This window comes from Astatotilapia calliptera, chromosome 13, assembly GCF_900246225.1.
Source record: "Astatotilapia calliptera chromosome 13, fAstCal1.2, whole genome shotgun sequence".
NCBI lineage: Eukaryota > Metazoa > Chordata > Actinopteri > Cichliformes > Cichlidae > Astatotilapia > Astatotilapia calliptera.
Genome location: NC_039314.1, coordinates 22084528 through 22107420, shown reverse-complemented (window position 1 = coordinate 22107420; position 22893 = coordinate 22084528). Strand labels below are relative to the sequence as shown.

The window sequence follows — 22893 nt, the reverse complement described above, 5'->3', positions numbered from 1 at the left end:
TTCAGGATGACAACGAAGGGCTACTATACAATAACATTTATAAAATCATGCTAACATTTGAAATTCACAGCTGTTTTATTCTTATTCTAGTTTCCATCCAGGTCTCAGAGCTTTCGGTTTCATTTCCAGTCCAATTTCCAGTTTTCCCTGACCTGCACTATAGTTTTGCACGATGAGGAGCTCATGGGGAAATGATCAGATGAGTCAACATCAACCCTGGCATATAAGTTAGTTATTCCTGCGTTTAATCAGAAGAAACAGAATAACACTCCCCACTAATTCCACCATAGGCCTCTTTGGTTCCGTGAGCAACACCAATGACGAAAGCAGCGACCCACTGACGTCTCAGGCCCCTGATGAGTCTGATGCTTCTTGAGGAATATCCAGGTGTATAAAACGGCAGCAGAGCTGAAGGTAAACAGAAAGACAAAGGAGAACGAGAGTGAGGAAACATCGGAGCAGCAGTGTGGACATAAAGAAGCGACTCAAGATCAGGAGTCTGGGCAGCACAGCAGAGAGAACCAAACCAGACAACTTTCTCTACCGCACATGTAAGATTTTCATTTGTATCATAGTAATTCTGGGGTTCCTTTGAGAATTTGTGTTTGTTTTCGTATTTGGTGGGGTTTTAGTTTTTGTGTTATGCCCGCTTCCATCGGCTTTTGGAAACGCTTTACTAATAACTGAAAGTTGAGTTTTACATTGAATAAACTACTTGTTTTGGTTTAAACAGCAATTAGAGGCATTACACTTCTTGACGAAGGGTAATAAAACTCCTCGACATATCCGCGCTGTGCACAATTACGCATGGGACCGCGCCAGATGTTTTTCTTTCCTGACAAAAGTAACAGTGTTTCGTAACGGTTATATCCCTGACAGCCTTTCGAAGATAAACGCTTTTATTTCGTTTCTTCAATCAACATCGAACTCTCACTGCACTGAGAGTCACGGAACTGAGTAGGTAAAAAGAAATTTTGAAGCAGAAAGTTACTGATAAAGATATTTAGACTTCCGGTGATAAATTTACTCGTGGTATTTTGATGGAGATCGCAAGCGTTTTCTCAATAACTCTTTTGAATTATACATTTCAATACCACGTCAGATTGTGCCAACACAGTCAAAGTATGTGGTATGTGGAATTATATCTTTAGTCCTACCCTGTGACGGCGACGCGCGCAATTGCGCATTGGATTCCGATGGCTTCTTGTCTTCTCTATGTCAAGATCGGCACCAAAGGGGAAATTAGTTAGAGTTCGTTCCACAAATAGTCCTCTCTTCTCTGCATTTGCCTCGAGAAACTGAACTGGACTGTTGCGCGTAATTCCGGATAAAGGATATCCTTCCCCTGTTGGCACGATCAGATATACTTTCTGTGTTCCAGAATGAGCATAACCCTTCACCATTTCCATCTTCAGGTATAAAGCGATGGTACAACGAACCGGCCCCCACCTGCTTCTCCTAATAGCCCTGTGCAGTGTGTTGTACTCCCGGACCCTAAGTCTACCGCACACAACCATAAGGTAAGGGCAAACACGTGTTATTTACAAAAAAAAAAAAATGTATAGAGAAGGAAATGTACCCAACACTGTATGGTAGGACGAACAGCTTTGTCTTTCGACTCTGGAGCCGAAACTTTTATGTTCTTGAGTAAATTGTTTAACTTATTGGTTTTGCTGAGCGCAGATGACATGGATATGAAACTGAAAGAGTGGGGAAAGTTTCCTCGGTAATAAATACAATGAGGTATGCGATTAACTGCATTAGCTGAATGAACCGTTCATTAAATGTAAGCATCGGACTTCTACAATAGCGACCACTTTGGAACTATTTAAGAAACTTGTTGGGGGTAAAATCTGAGATATTTGATCATTATTTATCATTACACTATCATATTACTGAGAAACTTACATGATTTGTCATACGGCAAAAGCAATAAAAGATTCTGTTACAATCATAAGCACAATGGGTATGTCTCCGGTTTAGTTTGGATTAAAAGTATCCGGGTTTTTAATGTGAATGCCTTGTGAATCTGTGCAGAGCGACGAGACACGCAGACGGTCTGTTTACCAGCGGATATAGCAAACTCCTGGGACAGCTATCAGCACGGAGGTACCTGGAGTCTCTGATTGGAAAGCGGGTCAGGTAGGTGAAATAATCCCCCAAAAAGCATGCTAAATTTCGCTTTTGAGAAAGCAGTGGTTCTTTCTTATGCCCAACCCTGTTCTTTTTATTAAATGTATATAATGATTCGTGTTTAGGCTTAATAAACTCGTGTGTAACTCTGTCAATCCAGACATGAGAAGTATTTAGAGGCGTTTAAAATATTTTCGGATTATATAGAAATGTTAAGTTTTCAGAAAATTCTAAATAAATGAATACATAAACAAAGCTTATTATCTGTAGAAAATTTCTTTGTTCATTGACCAAAACCACAGTCAAGGACCAGTTGTTGACCATAAACCATCAAAATATGGGTGCTAAGGAAAGTAAAGTACAGTTTGTTTGTTTTTTACCTTAAAGCTATAAATTAGGTTGAAAGTTGATTTTTCTCCAAACCCCCAAAGTTCATATTTTATTTCATCGAAAACATTTAGTCATATAATCAAATTAGATACAAATAAAAGAAATGAGTCCAAGAAGACTTCATAGAAATGTTATATTTACTTATATTTACAATTGAAAGAGTTCATGCTTTTTGTAATTGCACATATATTTTAAAGGTTAATCAGTGACTTCACATCATGTTTTTATATATTCTAGAGGAACACACACCCATGCACACACACATGACAACATGAGTCACAGACCATGAGCTGCACTGAGTTTGCATTAAGACCTGCTGCCCTCTGAGCTATGGTATCACTCTGCTGTCATCTCTTCTGTTCAGTGATGAGCTGATGGACGAGCCAGCAAAGCGTCACACAGACGCTATCTTTACAGACAACTACAGCCGCTTCCGCAAACAGATGGCTGTCAAGAAGTACCTGAACTCTGTCTTATCAGGAAAGAGAAGGTAGGAATCAGTCCTTGTGTTCACTTTTTATCTCACTGTATACACAGATAGCTTTCTTAGTTTCTGAAGCTGCTTATGGATGAACAGAAGAATACATTAAGAAAATAATGGAGCTAAAAGCACATTTACTTTGATTACTTCACTCCATTTTGATGGATGCTGGTTTTATTTGATGTATAAATGAGCTTGATGGTTGCAAATCACAATAACCAGTTGGTAAATTGATAAAGTGGCTCTGCTCAAATGTATTTATACATTTTTTATTTGGGTATTGAGTAAAGCAAATTTGCTGAATATTGTGCAAAACATGCAGCATTTGCTTTAAGAAATCCTCATTTTAAGGTTCATTGACTAGACTGTTTGAATTACCTGGACATGTATTTGTAAAGCTACTTTTCTACAAAAACAATAAATACAGAGTCCGTCGGATTCATAAGGGTGATAATTTGTACATTTGATTATGTGAAGAAAAAGACCTTTAGAACCTCAAACGGAATAAAATCAACTTTGGTTAATATATATGTTTGTGCATCTTCAAAACTTTGTCACTTCAATCACTTAATACACAAATAAAAATAGTACACTCATCTAACTAGAAGAAAATACACTGAACAATTGTTATGGTTTATGGAAAGGGATAATGACAAGTCTTTCAGATTATTTAGACCTGTCAGGTGTTTATTTAAAAAAAAAAGTGTGGATCTTGAAACCCTCTTTCCTCCCCGATGTCCTTACACCACACAGCCTAGAAGATCCTGTAACCAGCGAGGAGTCCAGGGATGAACCCAAAACCTTCCAGGAGAGCTACGACGACATAAACGTAGACCATCTCCTAAACAACTATCAGCTGGTAAGTACAGACACATATGCACACTAATACACAGTTACTTGCAGGGGAGAGAGAGCATCAACATCAATGACACCTATTGGTTTCTTTTGACTCAGAATTTTGGAGCCTTAAAACGTGAGGCATGCTAATGCCAGCAAGCGTAGTTAACAGCCTACATTCATAAACTGTACAGCTGCAATGCACAGACATATTACCTGAGAGTCAGTGCTAATTAATTAAAAAGTGCTAAAAGCCACCAAAAGCACAAACAATGTTAAAAGGTCCAGTTTTATGACAAGTATGAAGCTAAATTTCTGAAGTAACTTTTCACACAATTAGTACCTGACTATTAGTCAATGCTGTGTTATGTATTGCAGCTTTTAACCTTCCTCTCTGCCTGTTCTTTGCTGTTCTTTTTGCAGGCACTTTGAGGAGAAGTCCATGCTCGAGTGAATACCTCAAGTCATCCTCATGAAACCATTCATTCAGAAAAAACAACACCGTATTAATCCAAAGGACATTCAAAAGTCAACCAACAATGATGTGTTCTCCAGTGTGGTTATCTAGCTATCTGTTCATCTACACAGTACACGTTTTCACTGTATATATACCACATATATATGCACAATGCTAATCGCAAAAGAATTTTCGGGCCGCACTGAGCAACATGCATGTGTCAACAAATGGCAGCAGTGGATAAAAAGGAGGTCGCTCTTGTTCTATTAACCATTTCTGGGGAACAACAGCAGTGTTAAATTTAAGAGAATTGTGTCCCATGAATTTTCAGTTGAAAATTTGAGCCATTGACTATTGATAGAAAAGTGTGTTTTTTTTAATAGCATACCGGTTGATTTACAGTGGATATACTGGCTTTACTGGCCAATATCAAACATTCATTGGAAGATAAACATGATTAATCTGTCACAAACCTTAATTTGTCAGAAAAAGGTTTAACTTCCAGTGGAAAAAAAACAATCCAAAATTTTATCTAAGGATCTTTGGCCCTATCCGCTTTTGGGATTTTAAATGACCCAGTCAAGTTAAACTAAAATAATAACACTCAATCCAATTTCATTTGCACAGAGAACATTCCCAGTAAATTTCATATTCATGACATATTAACTTTGGTTTTAACTAGCCAGCACTTGTCAAATTAACTTTAAATGGAGCATTCAAATCTATGTAATTAAATTCAGACTCATTTCATTAACTGTCAGTGGAGCATTGGTACAGCTGATCTTCAGTGGAACATAAACAGTGTTAACTTTTAGTGAAATTACAGCTTTATGCAAATTTCATCAGGCTACTTGTCACATTTTGATTTTGTGATTACTTTTTTTTTTTTTATTAATTTTCAATGGATAATTTCCCCTGATTATTCCTAATGGTATAACTTTTCCATTAAATTTAATCAATTAATTGACATGTTGAATGTTAATAAAAACTCCATTGTTTTTAATGTCTTCATTTTTCATTTCAGGGTATCTGTAATCCTCTCAAATTTAAGTAAAGCATTTGTCCACTCAAACTATAAATGAAATGTGATTTATTTGGTTTCCAGCCAGAGGTACCGTTTGTAAATTTGTTTATTTAGAAATGTTCAGTTGACCCATTTAATGTCAACAGAACAATAGTCATAAGATTGACAGTGGAAGATTTGATTGATTTCCTTTCAACAGGATAGATAAATTTATTGCTCTTTAATGTACAGTTGTGTTAAATTAAAGTGTTGTCCCAATCATGATCTGTGCGCACACCAAGTTGTCAGAGAATTCATAAATGTTCTTTTCATGGGGGATTCACAGGCGAGGAGGACACACATTGAATGGACACAGATGCATATAATCACTTTACATTATTCAGTATGTAGAGCAAAGAAGTTATAACTGTGCATAGACCTGCCTTTAGTGTATTTAGTGATGTAAACCAGTCACCAAATAAAAGATTTTGGTTTATTTTTCAAAGCTGATGTGTTTTGTCTGCCTGATTGTTTGATGAGTAGAGAGCTCATTGCCTTCTACACCCAGCTGATTGTAAGTTTGAAGACAAAAGTTTGTTTAGTGGGAATCTAAAGAAAAGTTGGCAAAAGGTTGGGTTTGTTTGTTTGTTTGTTTGTTTGTTTGTTTGTTTGTTTGTTTGTTTGTTTGTTTGTTTGTTTGTTTGTTTGTTTGTTTGTTTGTTTGTTTGTTTGTTTGTTTGTTTGTTTGTTTGTTTGTTTTTTCATTCTTAAATGTGTTTCAGACAAGGAGGCAAATGTTTTGGGGTCAAAATCAGCATGTGAGTTGTTTTTCCTGAAAGCTGAACATTAAAACAGAATGCTATCTCTCTTACACAATCCTTTTTTCCCCATCAGATTTTAACTGTTTTAAAATATTATTGCTACTCTGGGTCAACCAATCTGACCTTCTCAAAACACCATGAACATAACATGTAGATGATAACATGTCGACACATATGAGCATGAAGCACCAAGCGGCCTTTACTTTATCCCTGTGGGTTTCATCTGATTGACATAAAGATTTGTGACAGTGACATAAACAAACTGGATATACCCTGAGTGCATTTCTTTTGCCTCAACCATTTTCGGTGCCCAGAGAAGCAGGTGTTTCTGTGTGGGGATCCTATCAGGATCTGTTTTTAACAAAAGGCAATATGTTGCCAATGGCGATCCACACATCATGTCTCTTTCAGGACAATTATGCCATTTATTTAGAGTCACGGTCGGTCAACCGGAAAACATCTATAGCTTAAAAAAAATTTTTAATAAATCAGTCAGTCAGTAAAAAATACAGACCATGTTGAGATGATCATAAAGAAAACAAAATGAGCATGCCCCCTGTGAAAAATATGTTGACCACACCACATTAAAGAAGTTCAGTCACAAGTTAAAATGAATGTGGCGCATTATAACCTGTGATTCCTCAGTTGTTGTTTCTAAATTACTGTCGGACTACTTATCACATAGAGTCTTGAACTTGTACATTTTCTAGGGGAGAAGAAGATTTGGCAATAAGTAACTCAATTTATTGCTTAAAGACCCTTGGAGACCCTAGAAAACAATAAGGAGGAATTTCAGCACCATGGACAGTGACACTGGGATATTATGAGTTTTACATCTTTTTGTTTTTATTTTATTTTCTGATGTGGTTTTTCCAAATGTTTGCACTGGGAAGGGGCTGGATCCTTGTTTTTTTGTCTTTTGTTATGTCTATTGATATTTTGTATTATTGCATTTGCGGCATTTGGAGTTTTGTATTCTTAATTCTTATCCCTACTTTTATTTTTTTCCATGTCTATTTAAGTGCTATTTATGACACTATGTTTGCACCGCAGCAATTTCCTAATGTTGTAAACCTGCTCAACATTTGGCAATAAACCCCATTCTGATTCTGATTCTGATCTCTGATTGTAGAATGGGAGGGAGAGCTTTCAGTTTTCAGGCCCCTCTTCTGTGGAACCAGTTTCCAGTTTGGATTCGGGAGACAGACACTATCTCTACTTTTAAGATTAGGCTTAAAACTTTCCTCTTTGCTAAAGCATATAGTTAGGGCTGGATCAGGTGACCCTGAATCCTCCCTTAGTTATGCTGCAATAGACGTAGGTTGCCGGGGGATTCCCATGATGCATTGAGTTTTTCCTTTCCAGTCACCTTTCTCACTCACTATGTGTTAATAGACCTCTCTGCATTGAATCATATCTGTTATTAACCTCTGTCTCTCTTCCACAGCAGGTCTTCTATCCTGTCTCCCCTGGCCCCGCCCCTCCCTGAGCCTGGTTCTGCCGGAGGTTTCTTCCTGTTAAAAGGGAGTTTTTCCTTCCCACTGTCGCCAAAGTGCTTGCTCATAGGGGGTCATATGATTGTTGGGCTTTTCTCTGTATCTATGAAGCGCCTTGAGGTGACTTTTGTTGTGATTTGGCGCTATATAAATAAAATTGAATTGAATTTTACTTTCAGCAGTTATTTGTGGTTGGTTTCTTTATGTTAATATTCTCAGCTTTTTCGGTCTTCTCTTAGCTTTTTCTGTCTTGCCATTTTCTTTATTTTGATAGTCATCTGTCTCTGTTCCCATGTCTTAGTTTATAATTCCCCATGTCATATTTTCGGATTCAGTTCTGCATTGTCTCCCAGGTGTCTCCATTCTGCCCCTATCACCCCTCTGTGCGTTTATAGTCACTGTCTCCCTTTGTTCTTTGTCAGATTGTCATTTACATACTTTACATACTTTACTTAATTACTTTACCCAGTGTTGTGTTCTGTTTCTGTATCTACTTCAAGGTTCAAGGTTGGCTGTAACAAGGTTGTGATGAGGGGTTATTTGAGTTACTGCTGCCATCCTATCAGCTTAAAGCAGTCTAGTCATAGCAAAAAAGGGTGATGATGTGTCTTTCCACTCACTTGAGGCAACACTGAAGATGACACAGGCTTGAAAAGAAAAGCTAAAACCACCTGTAGAGAGGAGAGGAAGGTGTTTGCAACAAGATTGCAATACTAAATGCTGCCCTTTCAAAAGAATTTGCATTCGAGAAGCTGTAACAGAGGAACACGTGATTGTCAGATGTGTTTGTCTCCCTTTATCTTAGTGGATTATACTTTTTTGTTTTTAGAAAGAAAATAAAGAAAAATTTGGTTTAGTAATAGTATAAAATAATTGCTCGAAACTAAAGTTAGTTTGGAAACAAAAATAATATTAAACAATGTCAACTTGATCTCAAATCTTTCTTGACAATAAACCTGATTGGTATGTTTCTTATCATGCTGTAAAGCTAAATCAGGGTTTTCAGTTACACTTGTGTAAACAAACAAACAAACAAACAAACAAAAAACATCTTCTTTCAGCTCTAAGGTTTTGCAAAATTAGGGCATAAAGTAATAAATCTTGTCTTTAACAGGTCTCACCACGTGGTAAATGCAAATGAAATGAAAACACAAAAGTAGTGTTGAATTTTTACTCCAAAAAAGTAATTTACTACAGATTCCTTGTTATTATTCTTAAATGCAATCTAGCATGTTACTTCATTAACTGCCTGAGAAAATAATTTATTACTCTACTCGTTGCATTAGTTTTACATTACTCTGTAACACAGCCTGAAATACATTCTCACATAATTTCCAGTTAACAAAATAAAGCTGAGGTTATAGTCCCGCCCACTGACACAAATCCTAATGAGAACATACAAGATCTTTGTTTTAGTGTTTACCTACACAAACCCGATAACAAAAAGAACATTTTAAAACCCGTTCAAAGAGCCTTTAAAGCCATTCTAGGAACATACAGTTAAAAATGAAGGCTACAATGCTGCAAGCTGTACTGCTCGTCACCACCTTCATTAGCAGATGAAGAAGTAATTAAGGCGTCACTCTGGGTTCTCAGTTATGAATGAATACTTGGAAACCTCAATGTTCATGAGCACTATTGTCAAGAAGAGTGGCCCAAAATTTTTCCACAACAACGCAAGAGATTCATAAACAACAAGATGACAGTTACTTCAGGTTATTGCTGCAGTATGAGGTACAGGTTGGGGCTCCGTAATTCTGCAGTTTGGTTTAGCTTTTGTTAAATAACCAATGTTACAATGCAAAATGTGATGTGCTGTTGCTTATCAGGGGTTGCGTGTAAATAGTTTTAGAAACTGGCAAGTTCAAGATGATTTTTTATTATGTTCAGATACATAAAACCTTGGCATTGACAGATGTGTGTGGTGTACTTTGGTTTTGTTTAGCTTTGTTTTTTACCATGAATGTATGTTTTCAGAAGGAATCAATAAGATTTGGACTGGGTGCTACATAAAGAGCTGATTAGTGGAAAAACCTAAGATGATATGATTTTTTTTTCTTTTTCTTCTTTTTTTTACAAGAAAAAGTCAAAATAGCAGTGCTAATGGCTCACAGACTCGTAACGTCACTCCACAACCACAAATGAATGCATCTTGTTCAGTTGTATAGTTTGCCTATTATAGTTTATTAACACAATTTCTGATATAATCACAATTCAGCTTTTAGAAGTAAGTAAATAAGTATGTTACACCTTTGATTCCTATTTAGTTGGTCTTCACAGTTTTAATGTAAGTGTGTCGCACTAGATAATGGACTGCAGGTCTGTTGTGTCATGTCTAAATGATTGTATCATGACTAAAGGTCTAAATGTAGCTGTGCTTTTATCCATGTCGTCATTCTTCATGCCATTTAGGAGACGTCTCAGTTATCCCACTGTGAGTTTCCACAGCTTTGCTGTGTAATGACTCCCACTGTGGGAGAGAAAGGTTCCCTGAGATGAAGTTCGCGAAGCTTTCTCATTGGTAGCTTTCTCACTGATCAGCAAAGCATCAACTCGGGAATCAAGTAAAGGATCATCACATAAAGATTTCTTTGTTTTTTTACTATAATGTGTTTTGTTTTGTTTTTAACAAACTCTCCGTTTTCCTCTTTCCTCTTGCTAAACTTTTGGCTCTTGAAAGGCTCATCCATGGAGTTTCACAGGCTCCAGTTTTCCCAAAAGCATACTTCTTGATAATTCGGACAAGTTCCAATCATAGTGTCAACCTATGAGGGTAAAAAACCAAGCCCAAGCTGAAGCTCAAGTTTGCTTCTAAATATAAATAGTTTCACCAGTGTTTAGGCACTTGTGATAACTACCCCCAGATTGTATCCCTAAGTGGCTATGTCCATCATTTATGTACAGTCTCTCCTTTGCATGCACAAACCTGTCACGTCTACCTGAAGTAACAACATTTTACACTTTGATATGTAAGTTTTGTTGTCACCATCTGCTGACAAGGAAAGGAAAAAGCTACTGGTTTTCTAGCAATTTTCTTTTGTGATAACTGTCGACTGTTGAGATTGTCTGTGATGTTAGAATTTCTCTAAATCAAGCTGACGAATCAACATGACCTTAGTGGAGAAGAACAAGCTGTCTTTGTTCATGTGTAACAGATAACTCGAAATACTCTGGTTAAATCGAAGGTTAACAGTGAACATGTTAAACAACTCTTCTTCATAGCTCAATGCTAATCTATATTTTGGATTTCTCTTTTAACTGATAATTATGTTATGATTAATTTTTACTGTCCTTTGCCATTTTTACTATAAAGTCCTTAAATAATCCAAAAGGTAAACCATTCTTGCCCCCAAATGACTGAATTCTGGTGTTAGGTAAAAATGTAATTGCTTGCTTTCAGTTGTGACTCACTTTGTTTACAGGTGTCAAAATGGCAGCAGATATTTGACTCATAAATGTCATAAGCAACGTTCTGCAGGGTCGACCCACATGCAACGATCTTATAATTAGCAGGTGTTACTTGTTGTGGGTGAAAAACTTAAATTACTTCGCTGATTCAGTAAAACCAATCACCAATGTCAAACTGTGCTTGTACTGTAACACTTTGAGCTAAATGCTCACAGTGACGATGTTGACATGCTGATGCTTAGCACTCCTTACCATTTTCACTATCGTAGCTCAGTGAGTTAGCCTTGCTAACATTTGTTAATTAATCTGTCATCTTCTGCCACGTTGCCAACCAGAACTGCCTGCAGAGATCATAGAATTAGTTTTTCCTTTAGGAACACATGACAGGAAGTAAAGCAAAAAACATCAGGGATAATGAATTCACTCATTGTCCAGTGCAGTCTTGAAAAAAGACTACTACTCATACCTGCTATCCTCCATTACAACTATCAGTGTGGTCAGTTTACATACAGTCATCATGGGCATGAACCTTCAATGAATGAACAGTCCCAAATACCCAGCAAAATTGGTTTTGGAATGGATAAAGCACACTAGGTTTATGGAATGTGCCAGGAAACCAACTAGTTTAAAGGAAGTCTACCAGTTATGCGCAGATGACTGGTAGACAGATAGAATTATGCCAGAAGTTGCTATAAAAGTGTCTGGTTGAGATGTTGCTTGCTCAGGGACATTTAACCAAATATTAGTAGAGTGGTGTATAGTTCGGCCTACTGGTATACTTTAAACTACGTGTGATTTAAAGTAAATCCAAAATAAATTCAAACCTCTTGCTTTTTAATTTCTTTAGAAAAAATAATGCCACTGTAAATAGAAAAGTCCACTCAAAAGATACACAAGTAACTATGTCCTCTTTTAAGCATGGCAGTAGTGTATACCTTATATACTTTATACAAATATATACATAAAGTTTTTAAAGTGTGCATGGTTTTAAACACATGCAATAGCTTACACATCAATATTGTGAGGATATGTGATTGTGTGTGTGTGTCTGTGATTACTGCCTGCTTTGTCGAGGGGCTTCACTCATTAACTATCATCACTGCTGATCTTAATGGACCAAAACAGAGTAAAAATAGACGGAGAGATAGGGCTGCAGCCTTTTAACACCGAGCACTGTGGGTGGGTGTTTGCGTCCTTGTGAACGTGTGCGCTTGCTAAAGCTCAACTGCTCCTTCTACGATTCTGCTGAGGACACTCGTGCATCCACAGAGTCATAAATCCAGCATGCTGCTCAACTTCGCACCTTGTTGTTGTTTTTTTTCTCTCAGCACTGTTGACTGATAACACAAGACTTGGTTGCAAACCTTTAGTAAGTTCATGTTGTCTCCACTTAGCTCATACAACAAACAGCAGAAATTATTTAATATCAGCTCGTTAGGCGAAAAGGCAGCTTTGCACACAAAACCTGGGTCAAACAGAAATGAAAGCCCTTTTGATATTTGTACAGGTCCATTTATCAGCTGCCCTGGAGCTTTTGAAATTGATTTTGCAGTCTAGTCTCACAGCAATTTTTGCAACGGTGGGTTTCACAAACTGTTTGCGTGCACAGACACATTTGCAAGGCTATCAAAAATGAAACAAACAAAATCAGAAAACCCCAAAACAAATGTAGATGAAGTAAATTCCCTGTGGTATCCAATTTCTAATGTTTCCAGCGTTAATTCTCCGTCATCATGTTTAGTGTTAGTCTTCATGCAACAGTTTTACTTTTTCTCATGTGCTCTTATTCCTTTCACCCGCTTGTGTTTAGTATTTTCTCAATTCTCTAATGTGTGCCTCTTAAGATAAGATATCTTATCTTGTCTCCTCTGTCATCTTTCATCAGTTGCATTTTAGGAAATGAGACAACCTTCAGCATGGCATACTGAGAAGGATTTTAGGGTCAGAGACAGGAGAGAAGAGGTTTACCAGAGGAAATATAATTGATGCACAGGTGTATCCTTTGTGAGAATATTCCTTCAGTGTATAAAAGAGGTGTGACACTGTTGGAATATGCACCACTGTGAGAGGAGGATTCTTTAAATAACAAGTCCTTTCATATTCATAAGTTGTTTGCATTATTTAAGGTCAAGGTTTAAGGTTCAGTTAAGTATTAAAAGTCAATGACATGCTGAAGTGCAGGCTTTTAGCTTTAATAATTGGACAGACTAAGATCACTTTAAATATGAGGACTGTTATTAACCCACTAACACCAGTGGGATTAGTGGGTTGAAGACTATAGGTTAAAAGCTTCCATGAAAGAGCACAAACCAAGCCATGAAGTCCAGGATTTTATCGAGGCACAAATCTGGGAAAGAGTGCAGAAAGATTTTGTCAGCATTTTACTCTATGCCTATCAATCCTGTTGCCCTACTGTTTTCTATCATGTTAAGGAATAGGAATCTAAGGGCGGCAGTTAGCACTGTTGCCTCACAGCAAGAAGATCCTGAGTTGGATTTCAGGGTCTTTCTGTGTGGACTTTGCATGGTCTCCTCATGTTTGAGTGGGTTCGCCCTGGGTACTCCGCCTTCCTCCCGCAGTCCAAAGACATGCAGTTAGTGCAGATAAGTTAATTGGAAACTCTAAATTGCCCATAGGTGTGAGTGTGAATAAGCGGCAGAGGATGGATGGATGATTAGAGGTAGGCAAGCATAAATTTTAAATATATTTTCAGAAAATAAAGCCAATTAAAGGAAAAGCAACAGAATCCAGCGAGTCCAGGGAACACACAAAGGCAGCTGCAAACGATGATATATACACACAGAAATTCTTCTTTTAAACAACTGAAATCTGATTAGATCTGATTCTTTCACACTAGAACTTTCATTAAAACCTGTCTCCTATTTTTAGAAGATTTACAATTACTTGGAATGGATGAGATCATTGCTGAACTGTACATCACCAGATTAAATCAGAACTGACAAGAGCACAAGCAGCCAGACAGTCGCAAATTTTTAAAAAGGCGTGCACACACACACACACACACACACACACACACACACACACACACACACACACACACACACACACACAAGACCCCTGAACAACAGCTGAAGCCAGATTATCTAAATCCCTTAATTTAGGTGTAAATATGAAAGCCACCATGTATTCTAATAGCAACTGGTTCCACAATTGTGTTTATTATTCAAGGCTGGATTACCAGCCCCCCATGTGGCCAAGACCTTCAAAGCCCCAAAATATGTACAACTAATGCACAATCGTGACTTGAATTATTAGGGATCTGTTTGCCTGATGTGGAGGGTCCGTGTGTTTATCTATAATATCAATATTATTTCTGTACACATTATACTTTGTACATGCACAATGATAAATAAATTTGAACATTAAAAAAAAATCACAAGCCACATCACGGGTGGTAGGTAAGCAAACTAGAAAAGGCCACCATAGCTCATTTTGCCTCTGTGGTGCCCAGTGGGTCAATCTGGTACATCACTTGTTTCCCAAAGGATGATTTGGGTGTGATTTGGCTGACCATTGAAATTAATTTGTTTATCATGAGACTTGGTAAGTACAGATATACAATAAAGTATTGTCTCAATACATCAGCTACAGCTGCTTAAAGGGTACAGGACAAATATTTCCCACCAAAACGTATAAAACATATGAAGCTGGATGTTTCTCAAAGGGAGATAGCAAACTTTCTCTCATGGATTAAGGTTACAAAATATTTGAGCCTGCTTGCAGCACAGCAGTGAACTTGGTTTGTTTGTTGTGCTCCATTCTTGATTCACTTCCTGTTTCATTCTTGCTGTGCTGGAGGCGCTCGAATGACAGCTTAATTTCAGGGCTTTTACAGTTCAACTTTGGTGACACATGGCCAATTGACCTGTGGAAGTCACTGCACATCAGGATCATCAACCTGAAAAACACACAGCTCACATGGTCCGGATGTTGCCTTGACATACACCAACCCCCGCACCCTCTGTCCTTGGGCTAAAATGAGCTATTTATGCAAAAAAGCAGAAAAAGAGTGAACTTCAAAAGAGGCAGATAAAACACCAAAAATAGTGACAGGAGAAACGCAAGAGGGATGACGGCAGAAACAAAGACATGGATTTCACCATGCGGTGACGCTTTATGTCATCAGGAGCTTTCAGGTCCAAACCTGCACGCTGTGATTAAGTAACCATGGAGTCTGCTAAACACCTGTTTATTAACACACATAGTAAAGCACGCACACACACACACAGAGGTGGAAGCCAAGCCTAATGACTTTTACAATAAGCAGCATCAGGTCTGATTGTGTTGGAGATGTGTCTCGCTGCGGCAGGCGATCAATAAACCCGTGGGATAAATGAGCCTTGGTAGCAGGGGGAGCAAAAGGCCACAGCACAGATTAATCAGCAGCCGCTGCAACAGCTCCATCAGCAGCTCTCACGTTTTACAAAATCGTCCATTTAGTTCCATCATCATGACATTTTCTTACATGTCAGGTGTACAGCTGCTGCTCTTCTCTCTATCAGCGCATCTCTGGCTCCTCAATTACTTTCAAGCCAAATCACTGTCTTTGCATTTGGTCATTTGTGGTCATTTGGCTCACACTGTGTTGGAAAAAGAAGACACGTTTTATTTTAATATGTAAAAATAAATATTACTGGCTCATTCATTCGTTAAGCAAACATATTTAATTAGGGTCTGCGATTTGCAGAGTGGCACCTTCCATAACTCAAATGATTAGAGATCAAGTTGTGGTGAGATAATATTTTTTAAAATACCTCAAGTATATTTCTTATATTTTTCTCTGTATGCTTACACAAATATAAAACACATCAGTCAGGCTGTGATTAAAACTGTGAGGTTCCTAAACAAAAAACAAGAATTAGGTCAGTCCAGTGTTTTCAGTTTTCATGCCAAGATAAGCAACCTGTTTGTTTTCAGTATAAAACTGTTTCATTATATAAGATGGACACTTATTGGTTCATTGTAAACTTCATTTATCACTGGCTGACATTAATAGTCATACATCCCAAAAGAACCCAGAAAAATAGTCATAAAATGCAACAATCGCCTTTGCTTTTGATTTAAAAGCGCCAATGTTTTTGTCTCCACTGACAGCGTTCGGGCCTGGTGGCTCATCTTAAATTTGGACACAATAACAGGCTTCAGGCGTAACTAATAAAATCAATAAGGATGATTTTGTTGAGTCCTAAACACTGGAAAGACAGCAAATGCAAAACTTCTAGGTACTCTCGTTGGCCTATCCTCCCGAGAACCGAGGGAAAAAGAATCTTCGCATTGAACGTTTTTTGTGATTTCGTTCCTCTTTGGAGCTAAAAGAGGCTACCCAAACACATGCGATATCAATGGAAAACCCCGGATGTCCTCTATTTAATACATCAGGACTTAGTAGGATAGCTCAAATAAGTCTCCTGGTTCTCAGGAGGCTATTGTTAAGATTACTGTTATGTTGTTTTTTTATTTTTTCTTAGGTTTCTCACATAACATGTCCACCTGGATAGAGGAAACCATTTCTAATAAGATGTGTTTTTTTACGAGGCCAAAATCAAAGAAACTTAACTGTAAACCTCAAATGTACACCAGCTATTTCACAGTGACCTCTGACAAGTGCACACCTGTGGTGCACCGAGGCTTTTCTGAGAACCACGTCACAGCTCCATCTTGCTAAACAGAAATCATTTCCATGCAAGAGCTAAATGAATGCTGGCTTGTGTTTTTATGCGTCATCCCAACAAACCACACACACACACACACACACACACACAGCAAGTCAGCGAAAAGCGAGCGAGGTATAGATAAAGAGAGGGAGAGAGAGAAAGAGGTGAGAGACAAATGGGCTGTTCTCCAAATGTCAGAGGCAATCATGTAATGTCAGTGATGCTATTTGCGGCTTCATAACTCTTCTAAACAAACGATGACTGATGCAAGCAAAGATTTTTAAGAGGAAACTGAAGACAGATATTTTCATTCCAGGAGGAACTTTTCAAATGCTTGTGAGGGTTTATTTTAAAAGCGGATTTTCCAAGAGCACAAGGTCAGACTCACAGGGATAAAAAATAAAATGCATTTAAATGCTAACGTTAAAAAGGCACTTCAGGTTTTGCAGGCACTTTATCAAAAAGCAGAACTGAGTTTATGATGGGTATTGGAAAATTATTAATATAATAACTTTGATAAATGTAACACACTTCTAAAACTTCTGTCCAGAATCTCCAATCTTTTTGTAAAACATTAAAAACTGGGGTGTTCACGAGATACCCAAGAATGCTACAGCAAGGGCTTCTTCAGGTTCACTGTGGTGTTATTAAGACCTCATTGAACATCATGTAACACTCCTACATGAGCACGCAACCCCAAATTATTATAGTGGAACACCGCTGAGGAAAATGTAGTCAAGGATCTTCCCCAGCGTAACAACATGTAGCAGAAAATGTATGGATGCTTGAAAGCACCACCTCCCTCACTAACTACATGTTAATCCCTTCAGCAAAGAAAGGTGCACATTAATCTTCAGTGGTGATTCACCACTGAAGATTAATGTGCACACGAGAGTCGCATGACAGTCGCATCTTTGCTGAAGCTTGGAGGAAATGCGCCTCCAAGGCAGCTCCTTTATGAGGTGATCAAGGAGCCAGGTGGGGCCTTGAGTTTCACAGGACTGTGGCTACATGATGATCGTACAGCAAGATAAAGAAGATTAAGACTGGCGAACAAAAATAATTTATTTTGAATCTTCACTGTAATAAAAGGATGTTGGACCATGAAATTTTGAGGAAAATTATGTAAATATGTGATTAATGTCAACACTCCCCTCTGGCCTGAATTTGCAAGACTGGGCCCAGTGCTGTACTCATGAGTATAAAGGCAAAAGAGGAAGTGAAAACTATACTTTTTCATGTTTGTCCTAAGCATGAGTCACCATGCTAGCCTGCCACAATGAATTGTGAACTATTTTTTTAGTTTTTTTCCCCAAAACTGACCCCTGTGTAAGAAGATGTACATGGTAGGTATATACACTGCAGGTACACCTCATAAAACATGAGACCGGATTATACATTTTCTGGGCTTAAATGTGTTTTTTTCTTTTAATACTCTGTAAAAATGGGCTCTCCATAATTCATCTGTTTTATTTAAAGTGTTAACATAAATCTGTACAAGCATACATGACCAGTTATCCTATAATCCACAGTATCTTGCAGAAAGATACTGCAAGATCACTTCAGTTCATTTAAATGTCCTGTATTTTCCATGTGAAGAGCAAAATAACAGTCAAGTTTCATAAGTTGACAAATAGTCAAAAAAATACAGAAAAGCTGAATTGTCCTTGTGAATTAGTCTGTGTGTCTGTATATGGGATTTTTATCTTTTAGGTAAAATTGTCTGTTTATGTGATTTCCCGGACCTTTCCTCATAGTTTGTTGCTGTTTATACAGCTTGAAATGCTTTTACAATCAGGCTTTAATTCGTCGTATTAAAAGAATTTAAATATTTCACAAGAGAGCTTTGGCACTGAGAGGTTTTTTTCATTTAAGTCATAGTCGCAGTTATAGATTACTTCAGTGGACAGGAGATGGAGAGGCAGCAAGCAACACTGCCCTCTGCTGTAATAAAAGCTGGCAGATAGAATTGAAAAGAAATTGTTCACATCTGATGCCAATGATGCCACTGGGGCTGCATGTTGACTACAGCGGCTCTGTGGGAAATTATTAAAAAGAAATACTTTGGAGCTTTAAATGCAGTAGTTGGTGTTATACTCAAAGTTTTTCTGAGGTTTCTGCAGTCCAGCCTGAAAGTAGTCATCAAGCATTAAAGTTTAATAGTCATATTATTTAGTATTACATATTTAAAAAAAAATCTTGTATAGTATTAACCCAATAAGGTGCTTTGTTTACAGGCTGCATGTTTGTCATTTCAGAGTTTGAGAAAGCAGAAAAGGAGAAAGAGCCTTCAGCTATCAAACCACTTGCGTAGAACCAGCTCCCAGTTTTGATCAGGGAACAGACCATCTGCACTTTTAAGTGAACGCTTCACTTTCCTTTTTGATAAAAGCAGGATCAGGAGACCTTAAATCCTTTAGTTATGTTGCCGTAGGATTTCCCATGAAGCAGAGCTTTTCCTTTCATGCTTGCCATTAATTTAAATGCCACTACGGTCTTCTATAGGTAATGAACCAGGCTTAGCTGAATTGGTACCATATAAATAAAACCGACTTAAGTATCATTTAAACTAAACTGCGAAAATTTAAATTGTTTGTGATTTAGCAGTTTAAATATACAGAATTCAAACTTCAAAGCAGTGTTAAACTGATGGCAAAGGCACATCACTTCTTATTGCAAACTAAACTGATGAGCGCAGAAGCTTTACTCAGCTTCCCTGAGATAAATGTTGTGTTTTTAAAAATAAGTAGAATAACACAAGGTAAGGTTTTAAAGAAACAATGTATTTACAGGAAATACCATACCATACAGTACAGTACAATACAATAAACTTTAATACTTATTCATATTTCCTGAGTATCAAAAATTTATTTAAAACAACTAAACAATTTACATTATCTAAAAGTTACATTACAATATATTTACATACATTTCATTTAAAATAAAATAAAAGCCTTTATTTTGGGTTTTTTGGCATCGTCTTCTCACAATCAGGATATATTTTTTGTTCGATTGTGTCAGTTTTCTTTGAGTGTTTCACTCAGTGTTGACTTCCGTATACAGGTTTTGGGAAAAGTACGTGCAGTGAAGCCTTGCATTTTCAGGTCGAGCTTATATAAAAACTTCCACTCTTGTCCGAGGTTTGGACAGTGCTAGTGGAAACACTGCTGGCTCAGAGGTTAGCTGCTTTAAAAAAAAAAAAAAAAAAAATCTGAATAAAATTCCACAAAGCTTCCATCACAGTCGCCTGATGTTCTTCTTGCTGCGAGCGCTCCCCGGTGACGTCTTAGAGAAGTTGGCTCGGGGAGTCACGGTTCTGCAGGGGGTCGAGCCGTGGAAAGACTCCTGACAGCGAGTGCAGAAGGTGAAGAGACAACTAAGGCGAGTGCACGTAGCTTTCTGAACCTCATTCAGATGTGTCGCTGGTGAGCCGCAGCGTTTGCAGGCACGAAGAGACTCGTGTTGCTTCAGAGTGCTGGCAGCCTGGAGATAGAAAGAATGAAACATGGAGGTTTGTTAAAAACAAGGCTATACGGAACATTTATGCATTTCCTACAGTGAAAACATCATTTGGAAAATTAATCTTGGCCATGAGGTTGTTTTTCAGTTCTGTTGCATCAGAGTGAATTGTTGGAAACGATGCTCACCTGGATGTACTCGTTGAAGCGTGAGCATCGGGAGGTGGGTGTGCTGCCTCTCTGAGAGGAAGCAGCCCGTCTGGTGGTCATGCAGCTGGGGGTGGACGAGGAGGATGATGAAGATGGAGTCTTTGAGGAAGCCGTGGTCTGCATGCAGGACAGCACCATCCTGGAGACGGCCACATCTCTTGTCAAACCAATACCCCTCTGTCTCAGAGAGTTTCTTGACTCCTAAAAATGAATTAATCAAATGATTAGAACATTTGCAGCTTTAGCAGTATACTGTTATTCATATTGTTGCAAGAAAAAACAAAATAAAGACTCAAAACTAAATATTCTTATTCAGGTTGCCTTATAGAAAGAATGACATGAATTGTGAATGCGTCATCCTTTCTTATAGCTCTAACAACCACCCGTTGCATGTTTTCCTTACATGTGCAACTGTTCTTTTAAATAACTTGTAAGAAGACCTGTACGGTAAGTTGTGGTCTTTCTTACCATGTAACTACTTGATAAGAATCACACTGATGGCCTGAAGCACAAAAGCATTGTCTGAATCAGTGTCATGTTGTGCGAGTTTCCTCACCCTGAGTTCCTGCTCAGCTCGCTGACACCGCCTCAGAGCTGCTGCATCTTCACAGATGATTTTCCTCCAAGTCCTGCTCACTTTCTTACAACTGTGAAGTTGAAAAAGGAAATGTAACATGCGATTAATAAGAGCACAAAATTAACAGTTACAAAGATTCAAAAATTAATTCTGATATCACCTAAATTCAAATTTCCTTACTGCCAAATACATTTATCCAGATAGGACAAAGTGAAGGTTTGTAGCTTACCTAATGAGGTCCAAGTCTTCCAGAAAGGCCAGGATCTTTGTCAGGATACATCTCATGTTTCTGGCCAGCAGAGACTGAAAGATATCGCTGTACTCCAAGCCCATCTGACGTCCAATCACCCGATCCAAAAGAAAATTCTCTGCAACTTTTGTGACAATGCTCCAGTCGTACCTAACACACATAGAAAGACAACATTTTATAGCTGCCCAAGCGTAAACCAATCTAGATGAACACCCAGTCAAACAAGATGTCAAAATCTTACCTCTTATTCTTCTCATAGCTCTTAGCAAGTTCTTCACACACAACCCGCTGGAAGTTCAGTATAGGCAGGTGGCTGTCGCTGTGATGGCCGGATGGGGTGGACGACGAGTATGCCGCAGTTCTCCTCTGGGGACGAACCACAGGAGTGCAGACTGCCTCCAGTTGAATAGGGGTGCTCCTTACTTGACATTTGGAAGGAGAATTATGTGGCATTCCTTGATTTGAAGCAGTAGACGACACTACTGTGGACTTTCCCAGGATGTGGACATCCTCTTCGTTCTCATGGTGATATTCAATCTGACTGTTTTGCAGAGAGAGATAACCACTATCCTCAAACTCCAGAGTCCTGTCATGCGCCATGCCAGTGCTGTTTTCCTTGTCGTGGATTGCACTGGTGTTGTTTTTGGAAGAGAACAACACCGTGGTCACCTTTACAGGGGAACACTGAGGTTTGATGGGGATGGGCTCTTTTACTGGGGAAGCTTTGGCCTCCACGGCAGAGGCTCTTGGAGATTCGCACGCGGCAAACTTCATGATGATTCCGTTAGAATGAGACATTCACTTTGCAGATTTCTAAGTACAGGAGAGAAATAACAAGATTGTGTTAGGTTAGGTTTTACGGAGTGTACGGGACTGAACGCAACACAGCTTCCCAAATGCAAGCTAACCAGGCCACATTAAACATCAAATGTAAGCTATGAGTGGCTAGACAGGGAATAAAGCTATAATATAAACACTGTTGTTTAAAAGGGGAAATAAGGTTGGAAACTTTTCAATAGTTAGTTTTCCAAAGTCTTGATTTTGGCGCGATGCAAATTTGGCGGAAATGTAGCGATGACGTGAAGCTACTCGGTTTTCGCCCATTTATGCTGTCTTTGGTCAAACGTATGTCAAATAACATGAACTGGACATTAATGAGAGTGATGGGCGTTAAATAAAATCCTGTTATAATACCGAGCTACATTTGCGTGGTCCTAGATGATAATATGGTAAGTAGTTTGCAACTAAGAAGCGATTTATGACAAACTCCTCATACCGCGAACAGAATAACATTCCGCTAAAGAGAACTCTTAAAAGTTTAGAAAAGGTACGTAACTCCTCTTACCTTACTGTTGTTATATCGTTATCCACAGAAGAGTCCTAGTAGCTGGTCAAGTATCTTCTCGACTGTCGCCCGCTCTTCCCAGATTAAATACTCCTCAACTGAAAATCCGCCAGTTGCAGCCACTCTTTTGAAATCGGTGCGCAAATGGCGCAAACCAATCACAGTACAAGGGGAGGTTGTCTCTTTAAAACGTCAACAAATGAAAGCTGGCTTCAGTTTCGGTGACGTCACCGCGCAGTGAACGTGTTCCCACTGCAAAACTGTCGTGAAAAAAACATGGCCTTTCTGAGCGCCATTCAGCGTTTGAAGCTAATGTAAACAGATATATCTCACGCACTTAAACGTAAGAAGT

At 38.3% G+C, this 22893-nt stretch overlaps 2 protein-coding genes across 2 annotated transcripts; one reads left to right on the top strand and one right to left on the bottom strand.

The window, feature by feature from the left end:
• Window positions 1-411: 411 nt before the first annotated feature.
• Window positions 412-5811, top strand: vip (vasoactive intestinal peptide). Its single transcript, XM_026190271.1, has 6 exons — window positions 412-551; window positions 1416-1520; window positions 2038-2142; window positions 2888-3013; window positions 3758-3863; window positions 4265-5811. Coding segments are annotated over exons 1-6 (453 nt in total). The 5' UTR covers window positions 412-549; the 3' UTR covers window positions 4274-5811.
• Window positions 5812-19558: 13747 nt separating this feature from the next.
• On the bottom strand, window positions 19559-22681 carry fbxo5 (F-box protein 5). Its single transcript, XM_026190265.1, has 6 exons — window positions 22542-22681; window positions 21438-22009; window positions 21176-21346; window positions 20926-21016; window positions 20349-20570; window positions 19559-20184 (listed from the first exon to the last, which is right to left on the bottom strand). Exons 2-6 carry the CDS (start codon window positions 21992-21994, stop codon window positions 19939-19941), a joined length of 1287 nt encoding a protein of 428 aa, XP_026046050.1. The 5' UTR covers window positions 21995-22009; window positions 22542-22681; the 3' UTR covers window positions 19559-19938.
• Between the last annotated feature and the right edge of the window lie 212 nt (window positions 22682-22893).

Excerpts from the sequence above, each read along its gene's own strand:
- vip (XM_026190271.1), top strand. Across the intron at positions 2,143-2,887 it reads CTGATTGGAAAGCGGGTCAG|TGATGAGCTGATGGACGAGC; the intron begins GTAGGTGAAATA and ends TCTTCTGTTCAG. Across the intron at positions 3,014-3,757 it reads GTCTTATCAGGAAAGAGAAG|CCTAGAAGATCCTGTAACCA; the intron begins GTAGGAATCAGT and ends TACACCACACAG.
- fbxo5 (XM_026190265.1), bottom strand. The coding sequence starts at position 21,994 with ATGTCTCATTCTAACGGAATCATCATGAAGTTTGCCGCGTGCGAATCT. Across the intron at positions 21,347-21,437 it reads AGCTATGAGAAGAATAAGAG|GTACGACTGGAGCATTGTCA; the intron begins GTAAGATTTTGA and ends TATGTGTGTTAG. Across the intron at positions 20,571-20,925 it reads GAGCTGAGCAGGAACTCAGG|GAGTCAAGAAACTCTCTGAG; the intron begins GTGAGGAAACTC and ends ATTCATTTTTAG.